This window comes from Bubalus kerabau, chromosome 7, assembly GCF_029407905.1.
Source record: "Bubalus kerabau isolate K-KA32 ecotype Philippines breed swamp buffalo chromosome 7, PCC_UOA_SB_1v2, whole genome shotgun sequence".
NCBI classification, from domain to species: Eukaryota; Metazoa; Chordata; class Mammalia; order Artiodactyla; family Bovidae; genus Bubalus; species Bubalus kerabau.
This window is the reverse complement of record NC_073630.1, coordinates 84,110,903-84,131,949: the sequence shown is the minus strand read 5'-3', so window position 1 is coordinate 84,131,949 and position 21,047 is coordinate 84,110,903. Positions and strand designations below refer to the sequence as shown.

At 36.3% G+C, this 21,047-nt stretch overlaps 1 protein-coding gene across 2 annotated transcripts in view; it reads left to right on the top strand.

The window, feature by feature from the left end:
- Nucleotides 1-21,047, top strand: part of TECRL (trans-2,3-enoyl-CoA reductase like) — a 145,723-nt gene that overhangs the window by 34,381 nt on the left and 90,295 nt on the right. For both annotated transcript variants that reach the window (XM_055588686.1, XM_055588687.1), the window contains exon 2: nt 10,653-10,704. In XM_055588686.1, coding sequence (XP_055444661.1) covers nt 10,653-10,704 — 52 coding nt within the window. The remainder of the gene's footprint in view (nt 1-10,652; nt 10,705-21,047) is intronic.

The window sequence follows — 21,047 nt, the reverse complement described above, 5'->3', positions numbered from 1 at the left end:
ATTCAGCTCCCAAAATCATTTAAATTATTATTCTCTTGAAATGGCAATAAATATATTTTAGAAATAAAAGTATTCAAATTGGATAGATTTACATATTTGATGCTTAAAGAGGTAGATGAATTCCTATGTTTTCAGAAACGAGGTTACCCGTAATGACTCATTTTCCAAGAGATACTATTAATCTTAAAATGGGGATTTCCTTGAATCTCATGGGAATAAATCTCACATTTTAAGACATTATGCATTATACATTTTTGATTTTGTTTTTGTTATTGCTTTTGGTATTGTGTTGTGTTAGCTTTTGCTGAAATTCAGTTTTATTGTCTTGTGCAGCTTTCAAAAGCAAATACTAAGTATCTTAAATATTGAGGTTAAATACTTATGTGAGTCAAGAATAGTTTCAGATTTATTATAAAAACAAACACATAGCATATTTCACAGTGGTACCATATTACTTACATTTTTTGTATATATAATTTGACATCTGAGTGTATTTTTAAAAATTAATCTACATGTCTCTAACATCATCCGTAGAGAAAAAGCAAAAAAAAAATATATACAACAGAGTTAATATCTCAGTTGATTTACTAACCTGATAAAAACTTATAAAAAGTAAACATCACTCTTCTGAATGTCTGTAACCTATACAATGAAATAATTGAGCTATGTATTTCTTTTCCTTGTCCTCCTTTCATGGTTAATGTTTTTAATAGCTCTTTAACATTTGAGAGCAAATACTCTAAAACTTAACTATGCAAAAGCCATTTATTTATTTCATTATTCTGTTTGGGAGTTTAGCATACAGCTGTTCAACAGTTCTGATGATGTCTGCTGGGTTGGCAAAGACTTGCAGCTCACTGCCAAGTAGCTAGGTGACTGATCTGAGAGTGAGCTCTAGGAAAAGGAGCAACAGGGCCATGAGTCTGTCATCACTGGGGAAGTTAACTTAGGCCCTGTTACAAGGTGCTGATCAGGGTGTTAACAGAAAGAATGGAAAATACACGGCCTCTTGAATCTTAGCTTCACGACTTGCAGTCTCACTTTCAAAAAATGCTTTTGGTTAAAGCAAATAGCAAGACTAGCTTAAATTTAACATTGAGGGTAATAATTTTACTTCTTGATGGGAGGACTTGCAAAATATTGTGACTGTTTTTATCACAGCACAATAGTAGAGAATAATGTGTACTTTTATTATCAATAAATAGCATATATTGTCACCCTGCTTATTTAACTTATATGCAGAGTACATCATGAGAAATGCTGGCCTGGAAGAAGCACAAGCTGGAATTAAGATTGCCAGGAGAAATATCAATAACCTCAAATATACAGATGACACCACCCTTATGGCAGAAAGTGAAGAAGAACTAAAGAGCCTTTGGTTGAAAGCGAAAGAGGAGAGTGAAAAAGTAGGCTTAAAGCTCAACATTCAGAAAACTAAGATTATGGCATCCAGGCCCATCACTTCATGGGAAATAGATGGAGAAACTGTGGCTGACTTTGTATTTTAGGGCTCGAAAATCACTGCAGATGGTGATTGCAGCCATGAAATTAAGACATTTACTCCTTGGAAGGAAAGTTATGGCCAACTTAGATAGCATAGTAAAAAGCAGAGACATTACTTTGCCAACAAAGACCTGTCTAGTCAAGGCTATGTTTTCTCCAGTGGTCATGTATGGATGTGAGAGTTGGACTGTGAAGAAAGCTGAGTGCCGAAGAACTGATGCTTTTGAACTGTGGTGTTGGAGAAGACTCTTGTGAGTCCCTTGAACTACAAGGAGATACAACCAGTCCATCCTAAAGGAGACCAGTCTGGGTGTTCATTGGAAGGACTGATATTGAAGCTGAAACTCCAATAGTTTGTCCACCTCATGCAAAGAGTTGACTCATTGGAAAAGACCCTGATGCTGGGAGGGATTGGGGACAGGAAGAGAAGGGGATGACAGCAGATGAGATGGCTGGATGGCATCACTGAGTCGATGGACATGAGTTTGGGTAAACTCTGGGTATTGGTGATGGACAGGGAGGCCTGGCGTGCTGAGAGTCATGGGGTCGCAGAGAGTCTGACACAACTGAGCGACTGAACTGAACTGATACATATAAACAATGCAGATTGATGGATACTTCTAATGCTGAACTCATTATTACTTATCACTTCCATTGGTATTTCCCCTATATTTAGGCCTTTATTCAACATACATTTCATGGCAATACTTATTGAAGTATTCATAAACATCATCTTTTCCTTTTACAACTAAAGGCTAAGCAACTTTGGTAAATGTCTTTGTCATTGTTACTGCAAATCAACAACTGATAACCAACTATATTTTAATCAAAATTTTTTCAAAAGATTATAAATCCTTGTCCTTCCCTGGTGGCTCAGAAGGTGAAGAATCTGCCTGCAATGTGGAATACCTGGGTTCAATCCCTGGGTTTGGAAGATCCCATGGAAGAGGGCATGGCAACCAACTCCGATATTCTTCCCTGGAGAATCCTCATGGACAGAGGAGCTGGGCAGGCTACAGTTCATGGGGTCACAAAGAGTTAGACAAGACTGAGTGACTAAGCACATAAATCCTTACTTTTTCCAAGAATTTTTTTCTGATAATTATTAGGCAATTATATCACTTAAATTTGGCCGTAAAACATTTCAGATAGTAATAAAGAAAACTCAAAATAGATTTAAAATATATCATATGGACATTTTATTTCCCCTTTAGTTTTTTTTTTTCTTCTTTTTTTTTTTAATTTTATTTTATTTTTTAAACTTTACATAATTGTATTAGTTTTGCCAAATATCAAAATGAATCTGCCACAGGTATACATGTGTTCCCCATCCTGAACCCTCCTCCCTCCTCCCTCCCCACACCATCCCTCTGGGTCGTCCCAGTGCAGCAGCCCCAAGCATCCAGTATCGCATCCCCTTTAGTTTTATCTGAATTTACATTTTGATGAACTGTAGTTCAGTTCAGTTCATTTCGGTCGCTCGGTTGTGTCTGACTCTTTGTGACCCCATGAATCACAGAATGCCAGGCCTCCCTGTCCATCACCAACTCCAGGAGTTCACCCAAACTCATGTCCATCTAGTCGGTGATGCCATCCAGCCATCTCATCCTCTGTCATCCCCTTGTTTTCCTGCCCCCAATCCCTCCCAGCATCAAGGTGTTTTCAAATGAGTCACCTCTTTGCATCAGGGGGCCAAAGTATTGGAGTTTCAGCCTCAACATCAGTCTTTCCAATGAACACCCAGGACTGATCTCCCTCAGGATGGACTGTTTGGACATCCTTGCAGCCCAAGGGACTCTCAAGAGTCTTCTCCAACACTACAGTTTAAAAGCATCAATTCTTCTGCATATTGATGTAGAATTTTTGTGTTTATGGAAAAATCATCTTTGTCAAAGAAATAAATATAAATTAATTTGGATAATGCATATATATATATATATATATATAGTTTATTCCCTATGATTATGAGGCTGAGTAATTAATCAATAAGTAAATAATATCAATCATTTGCTAAATGTTTTCTTCATATAGTTAACTTTCATTAATGATACGTGTTGATTATTTGGAAAGGAATATAATTGTCATTTGATCACTAGCTTTTATAATAGATTTTTTAAATGATAACTTATTTTTCTTATAGGTGATACTATTTTATTTGAAAGAGTCCTCCAATATGTATGGAGAAACCAATTCATTTAAACATGATTTGGGCTTCCTTATTTCAGTAATACAGTGTTAAGTGCAAACTTCCCTGAGTGCAAGGATTATTTTGACTTCACAAACTCATAATAGGAAAGCATAATCAACATCATCAAAGAAATAATCATAAACATTAATTTCACAAATATATTTATAATTCTTTGGTCTTTATGGTCTCCTTTAGTGCTAAAATGTTCTCACTTAGGTAATAAAACATATATTCTAAAAAATATTCCAGAAAGTTTATTCACCATGGAAAACAGTGCAGTCTTAAAATCCAACACATTATTTTCTAATTTAATAAAAACAAACACTTTTTTCTTTCTTTATTTATTTTGTATTTTCAGTTCAGTTCAGTTCAGTCACTCAGTTGTGTCCAACTCTTTGCAACCCAATGAAACACAGCATGCCAGGCCTCCCTGTCCATCACCAACTCCTGGAGTTCACCCAAACCCATGCCCATTGAATCGATGATGCCATCCAACCATCTCATCCACTGTCTTCCCGTCTTCTCCTTCCCTCAATCTTTGCCAGCATCAGGGTCTTTCAAATGAGTCTTCGCATCAGGTGGCCAAAATATTAGAGCTTCAGCTTCAACATCAGTCCTTCCAATGTACACCCAGGACCGATCTCCTTTAGGATGTACTGGTTGGATCTCCTTTCAGTCCAAGGGACTCTCAAGAGTCTTCTCCAACACCACGCGCCAAAAGCATCAATTCTTCTGCACTTAGCTTTCTTTATAGTCCAACTCTCACATCCATACATGACCACTGGAAAAACTATAGCCTTGACTAGATGGACCTTTGTTGGCAAAATAATGTCTCTGCTTTTTAATATGCTATCTAGGTTGGTCATAACTTTCCTTCCAAGAAGTAAGTGTCTTTTAATTTCATGGCTGCAATCAGCACCTGCAGTGATTTTGGAGCCCAGAAAAAAAAAAAAAAAGTCAGCCACCATTTCCACTGTTTCCCCATCTATTTGACATGAAGTGATGGGACCAGGTATCATGATCTTAGTTTTCTGAATGTTGAGCTTTAAGCCAACTTTTTCACTCTCTTTCACTTTCATCAAGAGGCTTTTTAGTTCCTCTTCACTTTCTGCCATAAGGATGGTGTCATCTGTATATTTGAGGTTACTGATATTTCTCCCAGTAATCTTGATTCCAGCTTGTGTTTCTTCCAGCCCAGCGTTTCTCATGATGTACTCTGTATATAAGTTAAATAAGCAGAGTGACAATATACAGCCTAGTCATACTCCTTTTCCTATTTGAAACCAGTCTGTTGCTCCATGTCCAGTTCTAACTGTTGCTTCCTGACCTGCATACAAATTTCTCAAGAGGAAGGTCAGGTGGTCTGGTATTCCCATCTCTTTCAGAATATTCCACAGTTGATTGTGATCCACACAGTCAAAGGCTTTGGCATAGTCAATAAAGCAGAAATTGATGTTTTTTCTGAAACTCTCTTGCTTTTTCCATGATCCAGCATATGTTGATATTTTGAGCTCTGGTTCCTCTGCCTTTTCTAAAACCAGCTTGAACATCTGGAAGTTCATGTTTCATGTATTGCTGAAGCCTGGCTTGTAGAATTTTGAGCACTGCTTTACCAGATTGTGAGATGAGTGCAATTGTGCAGTAGTTTTAGCATTCTTTGGGATTGCCTTTCTTTGGGATTGGAATGAACACTGACCTTTTCCAGTCCTGTTGCCACTGCTGAGTTGGGCATCAAACTCTAGTTGCAATTTTACATTTTGTTTCATATTTTCAACATGTTATAATATCAAGCTATAAGGCAGAAAATAATGTATAGAAATAGCCACTTGTTCAGTACATGATGTATAAAGACTATTATTTTCACATTAAATAGAAATTAAATGGCTTGATAATAGACACTATAAATGAATATTCTAGTCACTAAAGGATATTTAATTTTATTGAAGGATTGCAAAAATTAAATGCTAGTCTTAGAGTGGTTATTGACACTGTATTTATGTCTGCAATGTTGTAATCATATAATAGTTATATAGAATAAAATCAGATATGCAGTCATATTTTCAACCATACTTTTCTTTCTACTCTTATATTTACAATACTTATATTATATATATATATATGTAATGAGAAAATAAATAATAGTTAGGCTACAATTCTAGGTAAAATGTATATTTACACATAATTCACTTGGAGCTAAATATTTATTTAAAAGAAAATTATTCAGAAGGATATATTTTTGAAAATTTCCATGGTGAAAATTTTAAAGAATTTATGTATGAATGCTTATTTTTATATTTTAAAAAATAATTGACAAAATGTGTTATTGTAACATATAAAGAACCATTTGCTATGATAATAAAATCTGAAATACATGTATGTATACATACTCTTTTTTGTGATAGTGCAAAGCTTTTCTTAAAATAACCCACTATATTATATAAAGAGCTTTCCTGGTGGCTCAGACAGTAAAAGAATTGCCACTTTCAAAGTTCAAAAAGTAGTAATAGTGAAAAAAAAATTATTTTGTGAAATACTGCAGTATCTTTACAAGGGGGAAATTCAAGCAAACCCTAAATTGCACTTTAACATGAAAATATTTTTCTAAGTCCATCAACTTAAATGTTGAAAACAGTAATGATGATGCAAAACTCAACTATGATTAGTTGAAATTTAGGAATAAATTTTTGGTTCAACTAATTAACATCAATTACCCTGTGTACTTAACATTTTAAGATTAAGTCACTCTGATTATAAAGAAAGATTAATGAAGAGAATTTTAAGATTTCAGACGACAGAATACTTTTTCTCCCAACAGCACAATTAATTGTGATTTACAAAAATGAATGAATTATTGCAAAGATAGCTAGCTGGTCCCTGTTGTTTAAACTGGCTAAAAGTAGAAATTATTATGAAAAAATTTCTTAATGAATCTACAGAGACATTTATTTAGTAATCATAAAGTCTTATATGCTCTATTAATGATCATATTTTCCTCTTTTTGTGCTGAGTACAACTAAAGTACTGAAAGAGTTGACCAAGCACAAGCTTGTGGCTAATTGAGCAACACTTACTGTCTGAATCATTTCATGGTTAATCATATATTTTTCTGCCGTGTTTGACTAAAATTGTTCTAGAAAAGGGCAGTTCTCAAAGATTTATTCAAAGTCAGCAGCTTTTTTTTTTTAACAAGTGAAATTTAAATGTAACAATAAAAATATTAAATTTAAAACTTTGTGAAAAGCTTGTAATAATAACTCAGTTTCCACAAGTAGGTTTTTTTCAGGGAAACATAATTTTAGTCTTGGAAGTCTATAAATTCAGGGAGGGAAATGTGTATATGCCAAGTTAGAAGATTGTTATTTACTGTATGCTGGTTTGAAAAACAAAGCATACAGCTTTTCCATAGTAATTTTGTGAAAGATTTTTCATATCAAATCATGGGGCTTCTGTTTTCATGCAAATTTCTGCTCATATCTTTATTTTTCACTTCAACAAAAGTGACCTAACACTGTATTATATGCTATATGGTATGCTACACGTTGAACACAAACTACGATACACCAGATAATTGTTTTCAAGGATTTCATAGACTGTTAGAACCACTGGCATGTATACACAAGATTCAGTTCAGTTCATTTCAGAAGTTGACTCATATCCAACTCTTTGTGACTCCATGGACTGCAATGCACCATGCTTCTCTGTCCATCACCAACTCCTGGAATTTACTCAAACTCATGTCCATTGAGTCAGTGATGCCATCCAAAGATCTCATCCTCTCTCATCCCCTTCTTGTCCTGTCTTCAATCTTTCCCAGAATCAAGGTCTTTTCAAATGAGTCAGTTCTTCACATCAGGTGGCCAAAATACTGGAGTTTCAGCTTCAGTATCAGTCATTCCAATGAATATTCAGGACTGATTTCCTTTAGGATGGACTGGTTGGATCTCCTTACAGTCCAAGGGACTCTCAATAGTCTTCTCCAGCACCACACTTCAAAAGCACCAAATTCTTCGGTTCTCAGCTTTGTTTATAATCTAACACTCACATACACAAAATGACTATTGGAAAAACCATAGCCCTGACTAGACAGACCTTTGTTGGCAAAGTAATGTCTCTGCTTTTTACTATGCTGTCTAGTTTGCTCATAACTTTTCTTCCAAGGAGTAAGCGTCTTTTAATTTTATAGCTGCAGTCACCATGTGTATCTGTCACTGTTTCCATTGTTTCCCCATCTATTTGCCATGAAGTGATGGGACTGGATGCTATGATCTTAATTTTCTGAATGTTAAGTTTTAAGCAAGCTTTTTCACTTTCCTCTTTCACTTTCATCAAGAGGCTGTTTAGTGGTGCTTTTGTTTTGTTTTGTTTTGTTTTCATTTTCTACCATAAATTTGGTGTCATCTGCAAATCTGGGGTTATTGATATTTCTCCTGGCAAACTTGATTCCAGCTTGTGGTTCATCCAGTCCAGCATTTCTCATGATGCACTCTGCATATAAGTTAAATAAGAAGGGTGACAATATACAGCCTTGATGTACTCCTTTTCCTATTTGGAACCAGTCTTTTGTTCCATGTCCAGTTCTAACTGTTGCTTTTTGACCTGCATACAAATTTCTCAGGAGGCAAGTGGTCTGCTATTCCCATCTCTTTCAGAATTTTCCACAGTTTTTTGGGATCCACACAGTCAAGATTATGTGCCCTCAAATAGCGGGAGCTGAGCAGACAGTGAACCCTAACTGAGGAGTTAATCATGAAAATTATTACTATATTATATTATATTTTTAAATATATGGCTCTTGAAAAGACTGATGAACAGATATTTTTTACTCTAGAGAATAGTACATGGATCTTAGGTGTCTTTGTCAGAGGCCACAACATATAATGGTGCTTTGTTATTTAATGTTATTTATGGTTATTAAATAACAATGAACTACTGGAGTGAATATTACTAAAACAAACCATCACCTTTAAAAATATAATTCAAATATCAAAGTTTAATAATCAAAATTAAAACATGATATGCTTAAGCATATAAATATGTATTATCCTTTCTAAATTTTTCAAATATTTTCCAACATTTAGAAAAGACAATGATATGAAGAACTTAAAATTCACACTAACAGAATCATTTAGGTTTCTTTTGTAATTTAAAGCATAACACAAATGGAAAAAATATCATTTTTCAGTGCTTGAAACTTTCTGGTTTAGTAAACTATGAACATAGAAGAAATAAGAAATAATTCTGAATGGTTTGTCACACTTGGTTACAGGAGGTAATGGAATATAGTAAAAGAAATGTACTCTTTGTTACGCTTTTGATTTATAATACAATATTAAATATGATAATTTCAATAACAACTGCCTAGAATATTATTATGTACCATCCCTTTGGACACATTTTTTTTCATTTTATCCTCCCAAAATAGCCATAAGAAGATTTTAATGTAGCAAAAACTAAAATAAACCATGCACACAATATTCTATATTTGTTTAGAGAAAGGAAATATATTTGACTTGCATGAATATGAAAATATCTTTGACATAGTCCTTGAAGGATTGTTGGGTTTTTCATAAGCCAATGAGAAATCAGAAGCAGAGGGGAATTTCAGTTTGCAAGCTGGCTAGGGACTGAATCAGAAAGTAATTAATGGTTTGGGGTATTTTGATAAAACTCTTATCCTAATGAATTTTCCTATTTAGATGAAGAAACATTTTCCCTTATTCTCTTTTCTAACATTTTTGTAGTTATTGTTTAATTGCTAGGTCATGTTCAACTCTTTGTAACTGCAGCACACCAGATTTCCCTGTCCTTCACTATCTGAGTTTGCTAAAGTTCTAATCCATTGAATTGGTAATGCTAACTAATTATCTCATCCTCTGCCACACTTTTCTCCTTTTCTGTTGTTGTTGCCACTTTCTACTCCAAAGGTTCTTCCTGACCCAGGGATACAGCCTGTGTCTCTTGCATCTCCTGCATTGGCAGGTGGATTCTTTATCACTGTGACACCTGGAAGCCCTTTTCTAACACTGGAAAGATTTAATTTCTGTAGATTCAGTTCAGTTCAGTTCAGTCGCTCAGTTGTGTCCGACTTTTTGCGACCCTATGAATCACAGCACGCCAGGCCACCCTGTCCATCACCAACACCCGGAGTTCACTCAGACTCACATCCATCGAGTCAGTGATGCCATCCAGCCGTCTCATCCTCTGCAGTCCCCTTCTCCTCCTGCCCCGAATCCCTCCCAGCATCAGAGTCTTTTAGGACCAAATAATAATAATATACTTAAAGAATAAAAAAAAATGTCTAACAGATTTTTGATGGTCCTATGGCACCTTGCAGAGAAGGCAATGGCACCCCACTCTAGTATTCTTGCCTGGAGAATCCCAGGGACGGGGAGCCTGTTGGGCTGCCGTCTATGGGGTCACACAGAGTCGGACACGACTGAAGCAACTTAGCAGCAGCAGCAGCATGGCACCTCAGGTGAAAATTTTAAAAACATAACTATGAAACTTAGAATATTTTGTTTCTTTACATGATATTCTGAAGTAAATATTTCCCTCTTTTGTTTGTGTAAATAAATTTTATATCCCTGGATCCCTCTGATAACTCTTTTACTTTATTTCTTTTGAATTCATTCATACTTTGAATTGATAGTCCCACCAATTTGGAAATCAGAAATTGAATATCACAGGTGGAGAAAATCAATAAAAATAAATCTTGAAATAAGAATTTGGATGACCTCATCATTACATTATTGTGTTATATATAAATACAAAACTGGCAAAAGCCTTAAAGAGGCAATGTTTCAAAATCATCAGAGAGGTAGTGACTAGAGAGCTAAACAAAAAAGCTAGACATTTTGTACTTATTTTATATTTTAAACCTATTAAACAAATGTTTTCTTATTAAATGAATATGAAGCAAACAAATGAATACGTTTTCTTAATCATTCTCTCCATTTTTCAGGTGACACAAAAGTCTACCATTCATGATGTTAAGCAGAAATTTCACAAAGCATGTAAGTTTATATACAATTTTGAATTTATATTACACTCTTTTTCTCAAATTGGTTCAGATTTACCTATAAGAATAAGTTCAATATTATGATGGAAGGAGTATGTGGAAATCATATTTTTACATGGAACTCAGAAATAATACTATGATAAATGCCCCTTCATCGTGAACATTTTCATATCTACCTCTTTAACTCACACTCTAATCTTCAAAACTCAAAGTTTTATTTGAACTTTTCCATTCTAACAGGAAACATCCTATATGTGAAAGTCATTAATCAATATAAGGTATTTCCTTATATTTAAGCAAATATAGAGAAGGCTTTTTATTTCATGTATTTATACTGATTAAATATCTATCACATAGGAATACTTAAAAATTGCATTTAAATTGTTATTTAATTTTACTAATGGCTAGATTTTCCTCAGTAATAGATATCCTGTTATTATTTATAGGGAAATATATATATATATATGAAATATGTTTAATTTTTATTTTTACAACTTTACCTATAATTGTTAACATAGTGATGATGCCTATAATTACCAGTTAACAATTTTTAATAAACTTCATTTTTAGGGCATTTTTAAATTCACGATAGATTGTTGAGAAAATACACAGAGTTCCAATATACCCCTGCCCCACACATGGACAGCATGCATGCTCAGTCCCAGTTTCATGTCTGACTTTTTGGGATCCCACGGGCTCCTCTCTCTGTGGGATTTTTCCTGGCAAGAATACTGGAGTGGGTTGCCATTCCTCCTCCAGGGGATCATCCTGACTCAGTGATCAAACCCTCATCTCATGCATTGCAAGTGGATTATTTGTGCCTGGCAAACACAGAAAACCATGGGCAGCATTCTCCACCATAACATTCAGAAGAGTACATTTGTTATACTCCTGGAACCTACAATGACACATCATTATTGTCCTAAGTGCGTAGTTACATTAGAATTCATTTTCAATGTTGCACATTCTATAGATTTTGCAAAGGAGCATTTTCAATACTTCTAGATTTATTTGAACAATGTTTCTTTTCAGAAAATACTTAAAGCTTATAATTTAATTTATCAATTTTTTAAAAAATACTTGAGTAAACTAGGAAAATTATTTCATTATTTTCTTTCAAGAAAGATGCAGAATATTTGCTGAATACTTTTTGTGTTTATGACATGATAGGCATAATGAATAAATGAAAACAGATAATTTCTCACTAGCCCTCAAAAATTTTCTAATAAAGAAGATTCTATATATAATAAATAAATAAATATATCATATATTATATATTATATTATATTACAATACATTATATTTTATTTTATATAAATATATACTCTATAACATATATTATATATATATAAAGATATATCTTGTTGATATTTCTCCTAGCAATCTTGATTCCAGCCTGTGATTCATCCACCCTGGCATTTGCATGATGTACTCTGCATATAAGTTAAACAAACAGGGTGACAGTATACTTATCACCTTGACATACTCCTTTCCCAGTTTGGAACTCCTTTATTCCATGTTCAGTTTTAACTGTTGCTTCTTGACAAGCATATAGGTTTCTCAGAAAACAGGTAAGGTGGTCTGGTATTCCCATCTCTTTAAGAACTTTCCACAGTTTATTTTTATCCACATAGTCAAAGGCTTTAGTGTAGTCAGTGAAGAAGAAATAGGTATTTTACTGGAATCATTACAAAATTTCTCTATGATCCAACAAATGTTGGCAATTTGATCTCAGGTTCGTCTGCTTTTTCTAAATCTGGATTATGCATCTGGAAGCTCTCTGTTCACGTACGGTTGAAACCTCACGTGAAGGATTTTGAGCATAACCTCAGTAGCATGTGAAATAAACACAACTGTACTGTAGTTTGAACATTCTTTGACACTACTCTTCTTTGGGATTGGAATGAAAACTGACATTTTACAGTCCTGTGGCCATTGCTGAGTTTTCTAAATTTGCTAACATATTGAGTGCAACACTTTAACAAGAACTTCTTTTAGTATTTTAAATAGCTCAGATGGAATTCCATCACCAAAACTGGGTTTGTATGTAATCAATTCAGTTCAGTTCAGTTCATTTCGGTCACTCAGTCATGTCCAACTCTTTGCAATCCCATGAATTACAGCACCCCAGGCCTCCCTGTCCATCAACAACTCCCAGAGTTTACTCAAACTCATGTCCATTGAGTCAGTGATTGCCATCATACTTATCCGGTGTTGTCCCCTTCTCCTCCTGCCTTCAATCTTTCCCAGCATCAGGGTCTTTTCAAATGAGTTGGTTCTTCTCATAACGTGGCCAAAATAATGGAGTTTTAGCTTCAGCATCAGTCTTTCCAATGAATATCCAAGACCGAGCTCCTTTACTATGGACTGGTTTGATCTCCTTGCAGTCCAAAGGACTCTCAAGAGTCTTCTCCAACACCACAGTTCAAAAGCATCAATTCTTCTGTGCTAAGCTTTCTTTATAGTCCAACTCTCACATGCACACATGACTACTGGAAAAACCATAGCCTTGACTAGATGGACCTTTGTTGGCAAAGCAATGTCTCTGCTTTTTAATATGCTGTCTGCTGCTGCTGCTGCTACTAAGTTGCTCCAGTCATGTCTGACTCTGTGTGACCCCATAGACAGCAGCCCACCAGGCTCCCCCATCCCTGGGATTCTCCAGGCAAGAACACTGGAGTGGGTTGCCATTTCCTTTTCCAATGCATGAAAGTGAAAAGTGAATGTGAGGTCGCTCAGTCATGTCTGCCTCTTCGTGACTCCATGGACTGCAGCCTACCAGGCTCCTCCGCCCATGGGATTTTCCAGGCAAGAGTACTAGAGTGAGTTGTCATAGCTAGGTTGGTGATAATTTTCCTTCCAAGGAGTAAGTGTCTTTTAATTTCATGGCTGAAGTCACCATCTGCAGTGATTTTGGAGCCCAAAAAATAAAGTCTGTCACCATTTCCACTGTTTCCCCTTCTATTTGCCATGAAGTGATGGGACCAGAGCCATGATTTTAGTTTTCTGAATGTTGAGTTTTAAGCCAACATTTTCACTCTCCTCTTTCATTTTCATCAAGAGAATCTTTAGTTCTTCACATTACAGTATGCCTGGCTCTAGGTGAGTGACCACACCATCATGGTTATCCAGATCAAGAGCTTTTTTGTATAGTACTTCTGTGTATTCTTGCCATCTTTTCTTAATCTCTTTTGCTTATGCTAGTTCCTTACTGTTTCTGTCTTTATCATGCCCATTCCTGCACGCAGTGTTCACTGGGTATCTAAAATTTTACTTAAAGACCTCCAGTCTTTCCCATTCTATCATTTTCCTTAACTTCCTTGCACTGTTCATTCAAGAAGATCTTCTTACCTCTCCTTGCTAGTCTCTGGAACTCAAGCATTCAGTTGTGTATATATTTCACTTTCTCCCTTGCTTTTTGCTTTTATTTCCTTAGCTTTTTATAAAATTTCCTCAGATAACCACTTTGACTCTTGCATTTATTTTTCTTTGGGATGATTTTGGCTTCAGCCGTGTGTACAGTGTAATGGATATCCATCCATAGTTCTTCGGGCATTCTGTCTATCATATATAATCTCTTGGATCTATTTGTCACCTCCACTGTATAATAATAAGAAACTTGATTTAAGTCATACCTGAATGGCTTAGTAGTTTTCCCTACTTTTTTCAATTTAAGACTGAATGTTGCAATAAGAAGCTCATGATCTGAGCCACAGTCAGCCCCAGGTCTTGTATTTGCTCACTGTATAGAACATCTTCATCTTCAGCTGCAAAGAATATAAAAAAATCTGATTTTGGTATTGACTCTCTGGTGATGTCCATGTGTAGAGATGTCTACTCTGTTGTTGGAAAAGGGTGCTTTGTATGACCAGTGTGTTCTCTTGATAAAACTCTTACGTCTTTGCCCTGTTTCATTTTGTACTCCATGGCCAAACCTGCCTGTTACTCTAGAAATCTCTTGACTTCCTACCTTTGTATTCCAATCATCACTTCATGGGAAATAGATGGGGAAACAGTGGAAACAGTGTCAGACTTTATTTTTCTGGGCTACAAAATCACTACAGATGGTGACTGCAGCCATGAAATTAAAAGACACTTACTCCTTGGAAGGACAGTTATGACCAACCTAGATAGCATATTCAAAAGCAGAGACATTACTTTGCCAACAAAGGTTCATCTAGTCAAGGCTATGTTTTTTCCTGTGGTCATGTATGGATGTGAGAGTTGGACTGTGAAGAAGGCTGATCGCCGAAGAATTGATGCTTTTGAACTGTGGTGTTGGAGAAGAGTCTTGAGAGTCCCTTGGACTGCAAGGAGATCCAACTAGTCCATTTTTAAGGAGATCAGCCCTGGGATTTCTTTGGAAGGAATGATGCTAAAGCTGAAACTCCAGTACTTTGGCCACCTCATGTGAAGAGTTGACTCATTGGAAAAGACTCTGATGCTTGGAGGGATTGGGGGCAAGAGGAGAAGGGGACAACAGAGGATGAGATGGTTGGATGGCATCACTGACTCGATGGATGTGATTCTGAGTGAACTGGGGGAGTTTGTGATGGACAGGGAGGCCTGGTGTGCTGCAATTCATGGGGTCGCAAAGAGTCGGACACGACTGAGCGACTGATCTGATCTGATGATGAAAAGGACATTTTTTTTTTTTTTTTGATGTTAGTCTAGGAGGTTTTGTAGGTCTTCATGGAACTGATCAACTTAAGTTTCTTCAATATCAGTGGTTGGGGCATAGACTTGGATTACTGTGATGTTGAATGGTTTGCCTTAAAAACAAATAGAGATCATTTTTTTGTTTTTGAGATTGTACACAACTATAGCGTTCTGGACTCTTTTATTGACTGTGAGGATTACTCCATTTCTTCTAAGGGATTCTTGCCCACAGTAGTAGATACAATGGTCATCTGAATTAGATTCTCCTATTCTTGTCCGTTTTAGTTCATTGATTTCTAAGATGTCAATGTTCACCCTTGCCATCTCCTGTTTGATCACATCCAAATTTACCTTGTTTCATGGACCTAACATTCCATATTCTTATGCAATATTATTATTTACAGCATGAACTTTACTTTAACCACCAGGCACATCCACAACTGAGTATCACTTTTGCTTTGGCCTAGCCTCTTCATTCTTTCTGGAACTATTAGTAATTACCCTCTTCTCTTCCGCAGTAGCATACTGGACACGTTCTGACCTGGTGGGCTCATCTTCTGGTTTCATATCTTTTTGCCTTCCTATAATCTTTATGGGGTTCTCATGGCAAGAATCCTGGAGTGGTTTGCCATCCCTCCTCCAGTGAACCATGTTTTGTCAGAACTCTCCACTTTGACCCCTCCATCTTGGTGGCCCTACATGGCATGTTTCATAGCTTCAGAGTAACACAAGCCCCTTCACCATAAAAAGGCTGTGATCCATGAAGGGGAAAACAGGTCTAGTCAGTTTAAAATTCTAGAGGAAGGTGAGTTCTGATATTTTACCATGAAGACAAGTCAGATTTAGATATGTTAACATGAAACAGAAATGAATTATATAGTGGAGATAAAAAGAATAAAGCAAGAGAAGTGCAGAGATCTATAATGGATTAAATCTTTTAGGTTGGTAATTAAAAATTCTCTGTATATTTATGCCAATATTTTTGTAAATTATTGAAACTCCAAATTTATATCTACATAGTGTATGTGAAAGATGTTGCCCTGGTTATTTCCATGAGTATCTCCAGTTTATTTAGATTCTAAATGCAGTTGTTTTGTTAAGCTAGCAATTGAATTGCCATCCTTGGAAAGACTCAGTAATTCTATCTAGTAAAGTGGTTTCAGAAAGTTTAGATTACAGTAATAAGTGTGAACTGGACATGGAGTAAGTTAGAACTGGACACAGAACAACAGACTGGTTCCAAATAGGAAAAGGAGTGCATCAAGGCTGTATATTGTTACCCTGCTTATTTAACTTATATGCAGAGTACATCATGAGAAACACTGGACTGGAAGAAACACAAGCTGGAATCAAGATTGTGGGGAGAAATATCAATAACCTCAGATATGCAGATGACACCACCCTTATGGCAGAAAGTGAAGAGGAACTAAAAAGCCTCTTGATGAAAGTGAAAGAGGAGAGTGAAAAAGTTGGCTTAAAGCTCAACATTCAGAAAACAAGGATCATGGCATCTGGTCCCATCACTTCATGGCAAATAGATGGGAACAGTGGAAACAGTGTCAGACTTTATTTTTTGGGGCTCCAAAATCATTGCAGATGGTGACTTCAGCCATGAAATTAAAAGACACTTACTCCTTGGAAGGACAGTTATGACCAACCTAGATAGCATATTCAAAAGCAGAGACACTACTTTGCCAACAAAGGTTCATCTAGTCAAGGCTATGGTTTTCCCTGTGGTCATGTATGGATGTGAGAGTTGGACTGTGAAGAAGGCTGAGCGCTGAAGAATTGATGCTTTTGAACTGTGGTGTTGGAGAAGACTCTTGAGAGTCCCTTGGACTGCAAGGAGATCCAACCAGTCCATTCTGAAGGAGATCAGCCCTGGGATTTCTTTGGAAGGAATGATGCTAAAGCTGAAACTCCAGTACTTTGGCCACCTCATGCGAAGAGTTGACTCATTAGAAAAGACTCTGAATCTGGGAGGGATTGGGTGCAGGAGGAGAAGGGGATGACAGAGGATGAGATGGCTGGATGGCATCACTGACTCGATGGATGGAGTCTGAGTGAACTCCAGCAGTTGGTGATGGACAGGGAAGCCTGGCGTGCTGTGCTTCATGGGGTTGCAAAGAGTCAGGCACGACTGAGCAACTGAACTGAACTGAACTGAATAAGTGTGAAGACATTTCAGAAACACTTGCTTACTGTAGAGTAGAAAGATATGACAAAATTATTTCATTTAATAATGACAGTATAAATTTATTATTTGTATTATTGTCTGAAAACAAGGAAATTAATCAGAAACTAATGTATATTTAGAAAGAATGTGTAATCACCTTGATGTGTGTTATTGTGACTATTTTTATGTTAGTCTGTATCTACAAATGGACATAATTATATGTCAACAAAATTTTAGATCCAGTTCTACATTTATGTATGGGCTTCTTTTATGACTCAGTTGGTAAAGATTCTATCTGCGATTCAGGAGACCCTCGTTCAATCCCTGGGTGGGGAAGATCCTGTGGAAAAGAAAATTGCAACCCAATCCAGTACTCTTGCCTGGAAAATCCAATGGCAGAGGAACCTAGTGGGCCATAGTCCATGAGGCTGCAAAAAGTTTGACATGGTTTAGCGACTAAACCATGACTACATTTATGTTGTCTTCCCAGGTGGCTTACTGGTAAAGAAGCTGCCTGCCAATGCAGGCGATTCAGGATATGTAGGTTCAATTTATGCTTGGAAAGCAACCGACTCTACTATTCTTGCCAGGATAATCCTTTGGACAGAGGAGCCTGGAGGGCTACAACCCATGGGATGGGCAAAGAGTTGGATACAATTGAGCAACTGAGCACACACTACATTTACATTGTCTGGAACTTCTTTCTAGTAATTAGGAAAGTGAGGTGTAGTAGCTTGTGAAAACTCCTAGAAATATCCAGTTTTATGACTGGACAATTGAAAATATGACAATATGATTAGTTTTAATACCTATATTAAAGGTAGTAAGACATATACACTTAGGGATTTCTTGACAAGTATTTTTATCACTTTTCAAAGAACAGTTCTAAACTTTAACAGCTTTAAGTAAATTGTAAATTTTTCTACTTTTTCAAAATTACCTTTCCTTTAAAAGTATATCCATCACTTAAAGAAAGAGAATATCCATAAAATATTGCATTTATTAGAATGTATTTCAAAAAAGTATTGGTCTTCAGATTTTAAAAAGTACAGAAACACAAAACCATTTTTTCCATATTACATGACAGAGAAATATCTAGATGTCAATTAAATTATGCTTTATTCACTAAAAAATATTGCTAAATCCAACAATATATGACTGTATTCAGTTCAGTTCAGTCGCTCAGTCGTGTCTGACTCTTTGTGACCCCATGGACTGCAGCACACCATGTTTTGCTGTCCATCACCAACTCCCACAGCTTGCACAAACTAATGTCCATTGAGTTGGTGATGCCATCCAACCATCTCATCCTCTGTCATTCCTTTCTCCTCCTACCTTCAAACTTTCCCAGCATTAGGGTCTTTCCTTATGAGTCAGTTCCTCTCATCAGGTGACCAAAGTATTGGAGATTCAGTTTTAGCATCAGTCCTTCCAATGAACACCCAGGATTGATCTCCTTTAGGATGGACTGGTTGGATCTCCTTGCAGTCCAAGGGACTCTCAAGAATCTTCTCCAACACCACAATTCAAAATCATCAATTCTTTCGAGCTCAGCTTTCTTTATGGTCCAAATCTCACATCCATACATGACTACTGGAGAGACTATAGCTTTGACTATACAGACCTTTGTTGGCTAAGCAACATCTCTGCCTTTTAATATGCTGTCTGGATTGGACATAGCTTTTCTTCCAAGGAGCAAGTGTCTTTTAATTTCATGGCTGAAGTCACCATCTTCAGTGATTTGGAGCCCATGAAAATAATCTGTCATGGTTTCCATTATTTCCCCATCTATTTGCTGTGAAGTGATGGGACTGGATGCCATGATCTTTGTTGTTTGAATGATGAGTTTTAAGCCAGGTTTTTCTCTCTCCTCTTTCACTTTCATCAAAAGGCTCTTTGATTCCTCTTTTCTTTCTGCCATAGGGATGGTGTTATCTGCATATTTGAGGTTATTGATATTTCTCCCCACAATCTTGACTTGAACTTGTGCTTCATCTAGTTTCGCATTTCACATGATGTACTCTGCTTATAAGTTAAAGTAGCAGGGTGAAAATATACAGCCTTGACATACTCTTTTCCGAATTTGGAAGCAGTCCATTGTTATATGTCCAGTTTTAACTGTTGCTTCTCCACCTGCAAACAGGTTTCTCAGGAGGAAGGTAAGGTGGTCTGGTATTCCCATCTCTTGAACAATTTTCCAGTTTGTCGTGATCCTCACAGTCAATGGCTTTAGCATAGTCAATGAAGCAGAAGTAGATATTTTTCTGGAACTCTCTTGCTTTTTCAATGATCCAGCAGATGTTGGCAATTTGATCTCTGGTTCTTCTGCATTTTCTTAATTCAGCTTGAACATCTGGACTTTCTTTGTTCACACAGTGTTGAAACCTCACTTGGAGAAATTTGAGCATTTCTTTGCTAGCATGTGAGATGAGTGCAGTTGTTCAGTAGTTTGAAGATTCTTTGGCATCGCCTTTCTTTGGGATTGGAATGAAAACTGACCTTTTCCAGTCCTGTGGCTACTGCTGAGTTTTCCAAATCTGCTGGCATACTGAATGCGGCACTTATACAGCATCATTTTTTAGGATTTGAAGTAGCTCACCTGGAATTCCATCACCTCCACTAGCTTTGTTTGTAGTGATTCTTTCTAAGGCCAACTTGACTTACGAAGTGACTGTATACATAATTATAAAAAGATTGATCTGTTGATCACCTTAATATTTCATCTTTTTAACATATTTTAAAATTTGTTAAATCAACATTTATTTAAATCCATAAATTATTTAAATAATAAAAATATATATTACATGTGTAGTTATATATTTTATATATGCAATTGTTTTATAACTAAAGTGTTAGAACTATAAATTTTTTACAGTCACTTCTTATGTTTTTGACACCAAGTGATTTTTTATTAAGATACTTCAAATGCTGTTTATTTCTAGGCCTTGGAGTTATAATGGGAATGTGTGTTAATTTTATAAAGAAAATTATATATAACTCTTATCAGAAGACTAGATTTCCTAAGAGGAAAATTTCCCCTTGTATGTCTTTTATCTCTATCATTTGTTCTCTTCAGTTCAGTTCAGTTGCTCATTCATGCTCTTTGCAACCCCATGGAGTGCAGCATGCCAGGCTTCCCTGTGCCGGGGTCCAGCCCCGGTGGGTCCAGCCCCAGTGGATCCAGGGAATTCGAAGGGGAGACGGCATCGGCAATCAGGAAACAATTACTTAATTAAACATTAATTAAGGATATAAAGAGTGGTTAAATAATGATAGCTCAGTGAGGAAATTCAGTGGAGAAAAGAGGCTGAATAATTCAGCCAGAAGGTGAGAGAAAGAACGACATGGGGAGACCAAGTTTTGGTGAACAAGGCCCGCACTTTATTTTCCAAAGTAGTTTTTATACCTTAAGTTATGCATAGAGGATAATGGGGGAAGGGGTAGAGTCATGCAGTAAGCCAGGCTTTCTTCCTGCAAACTTATCATATGCAAAAGTTTAGGTG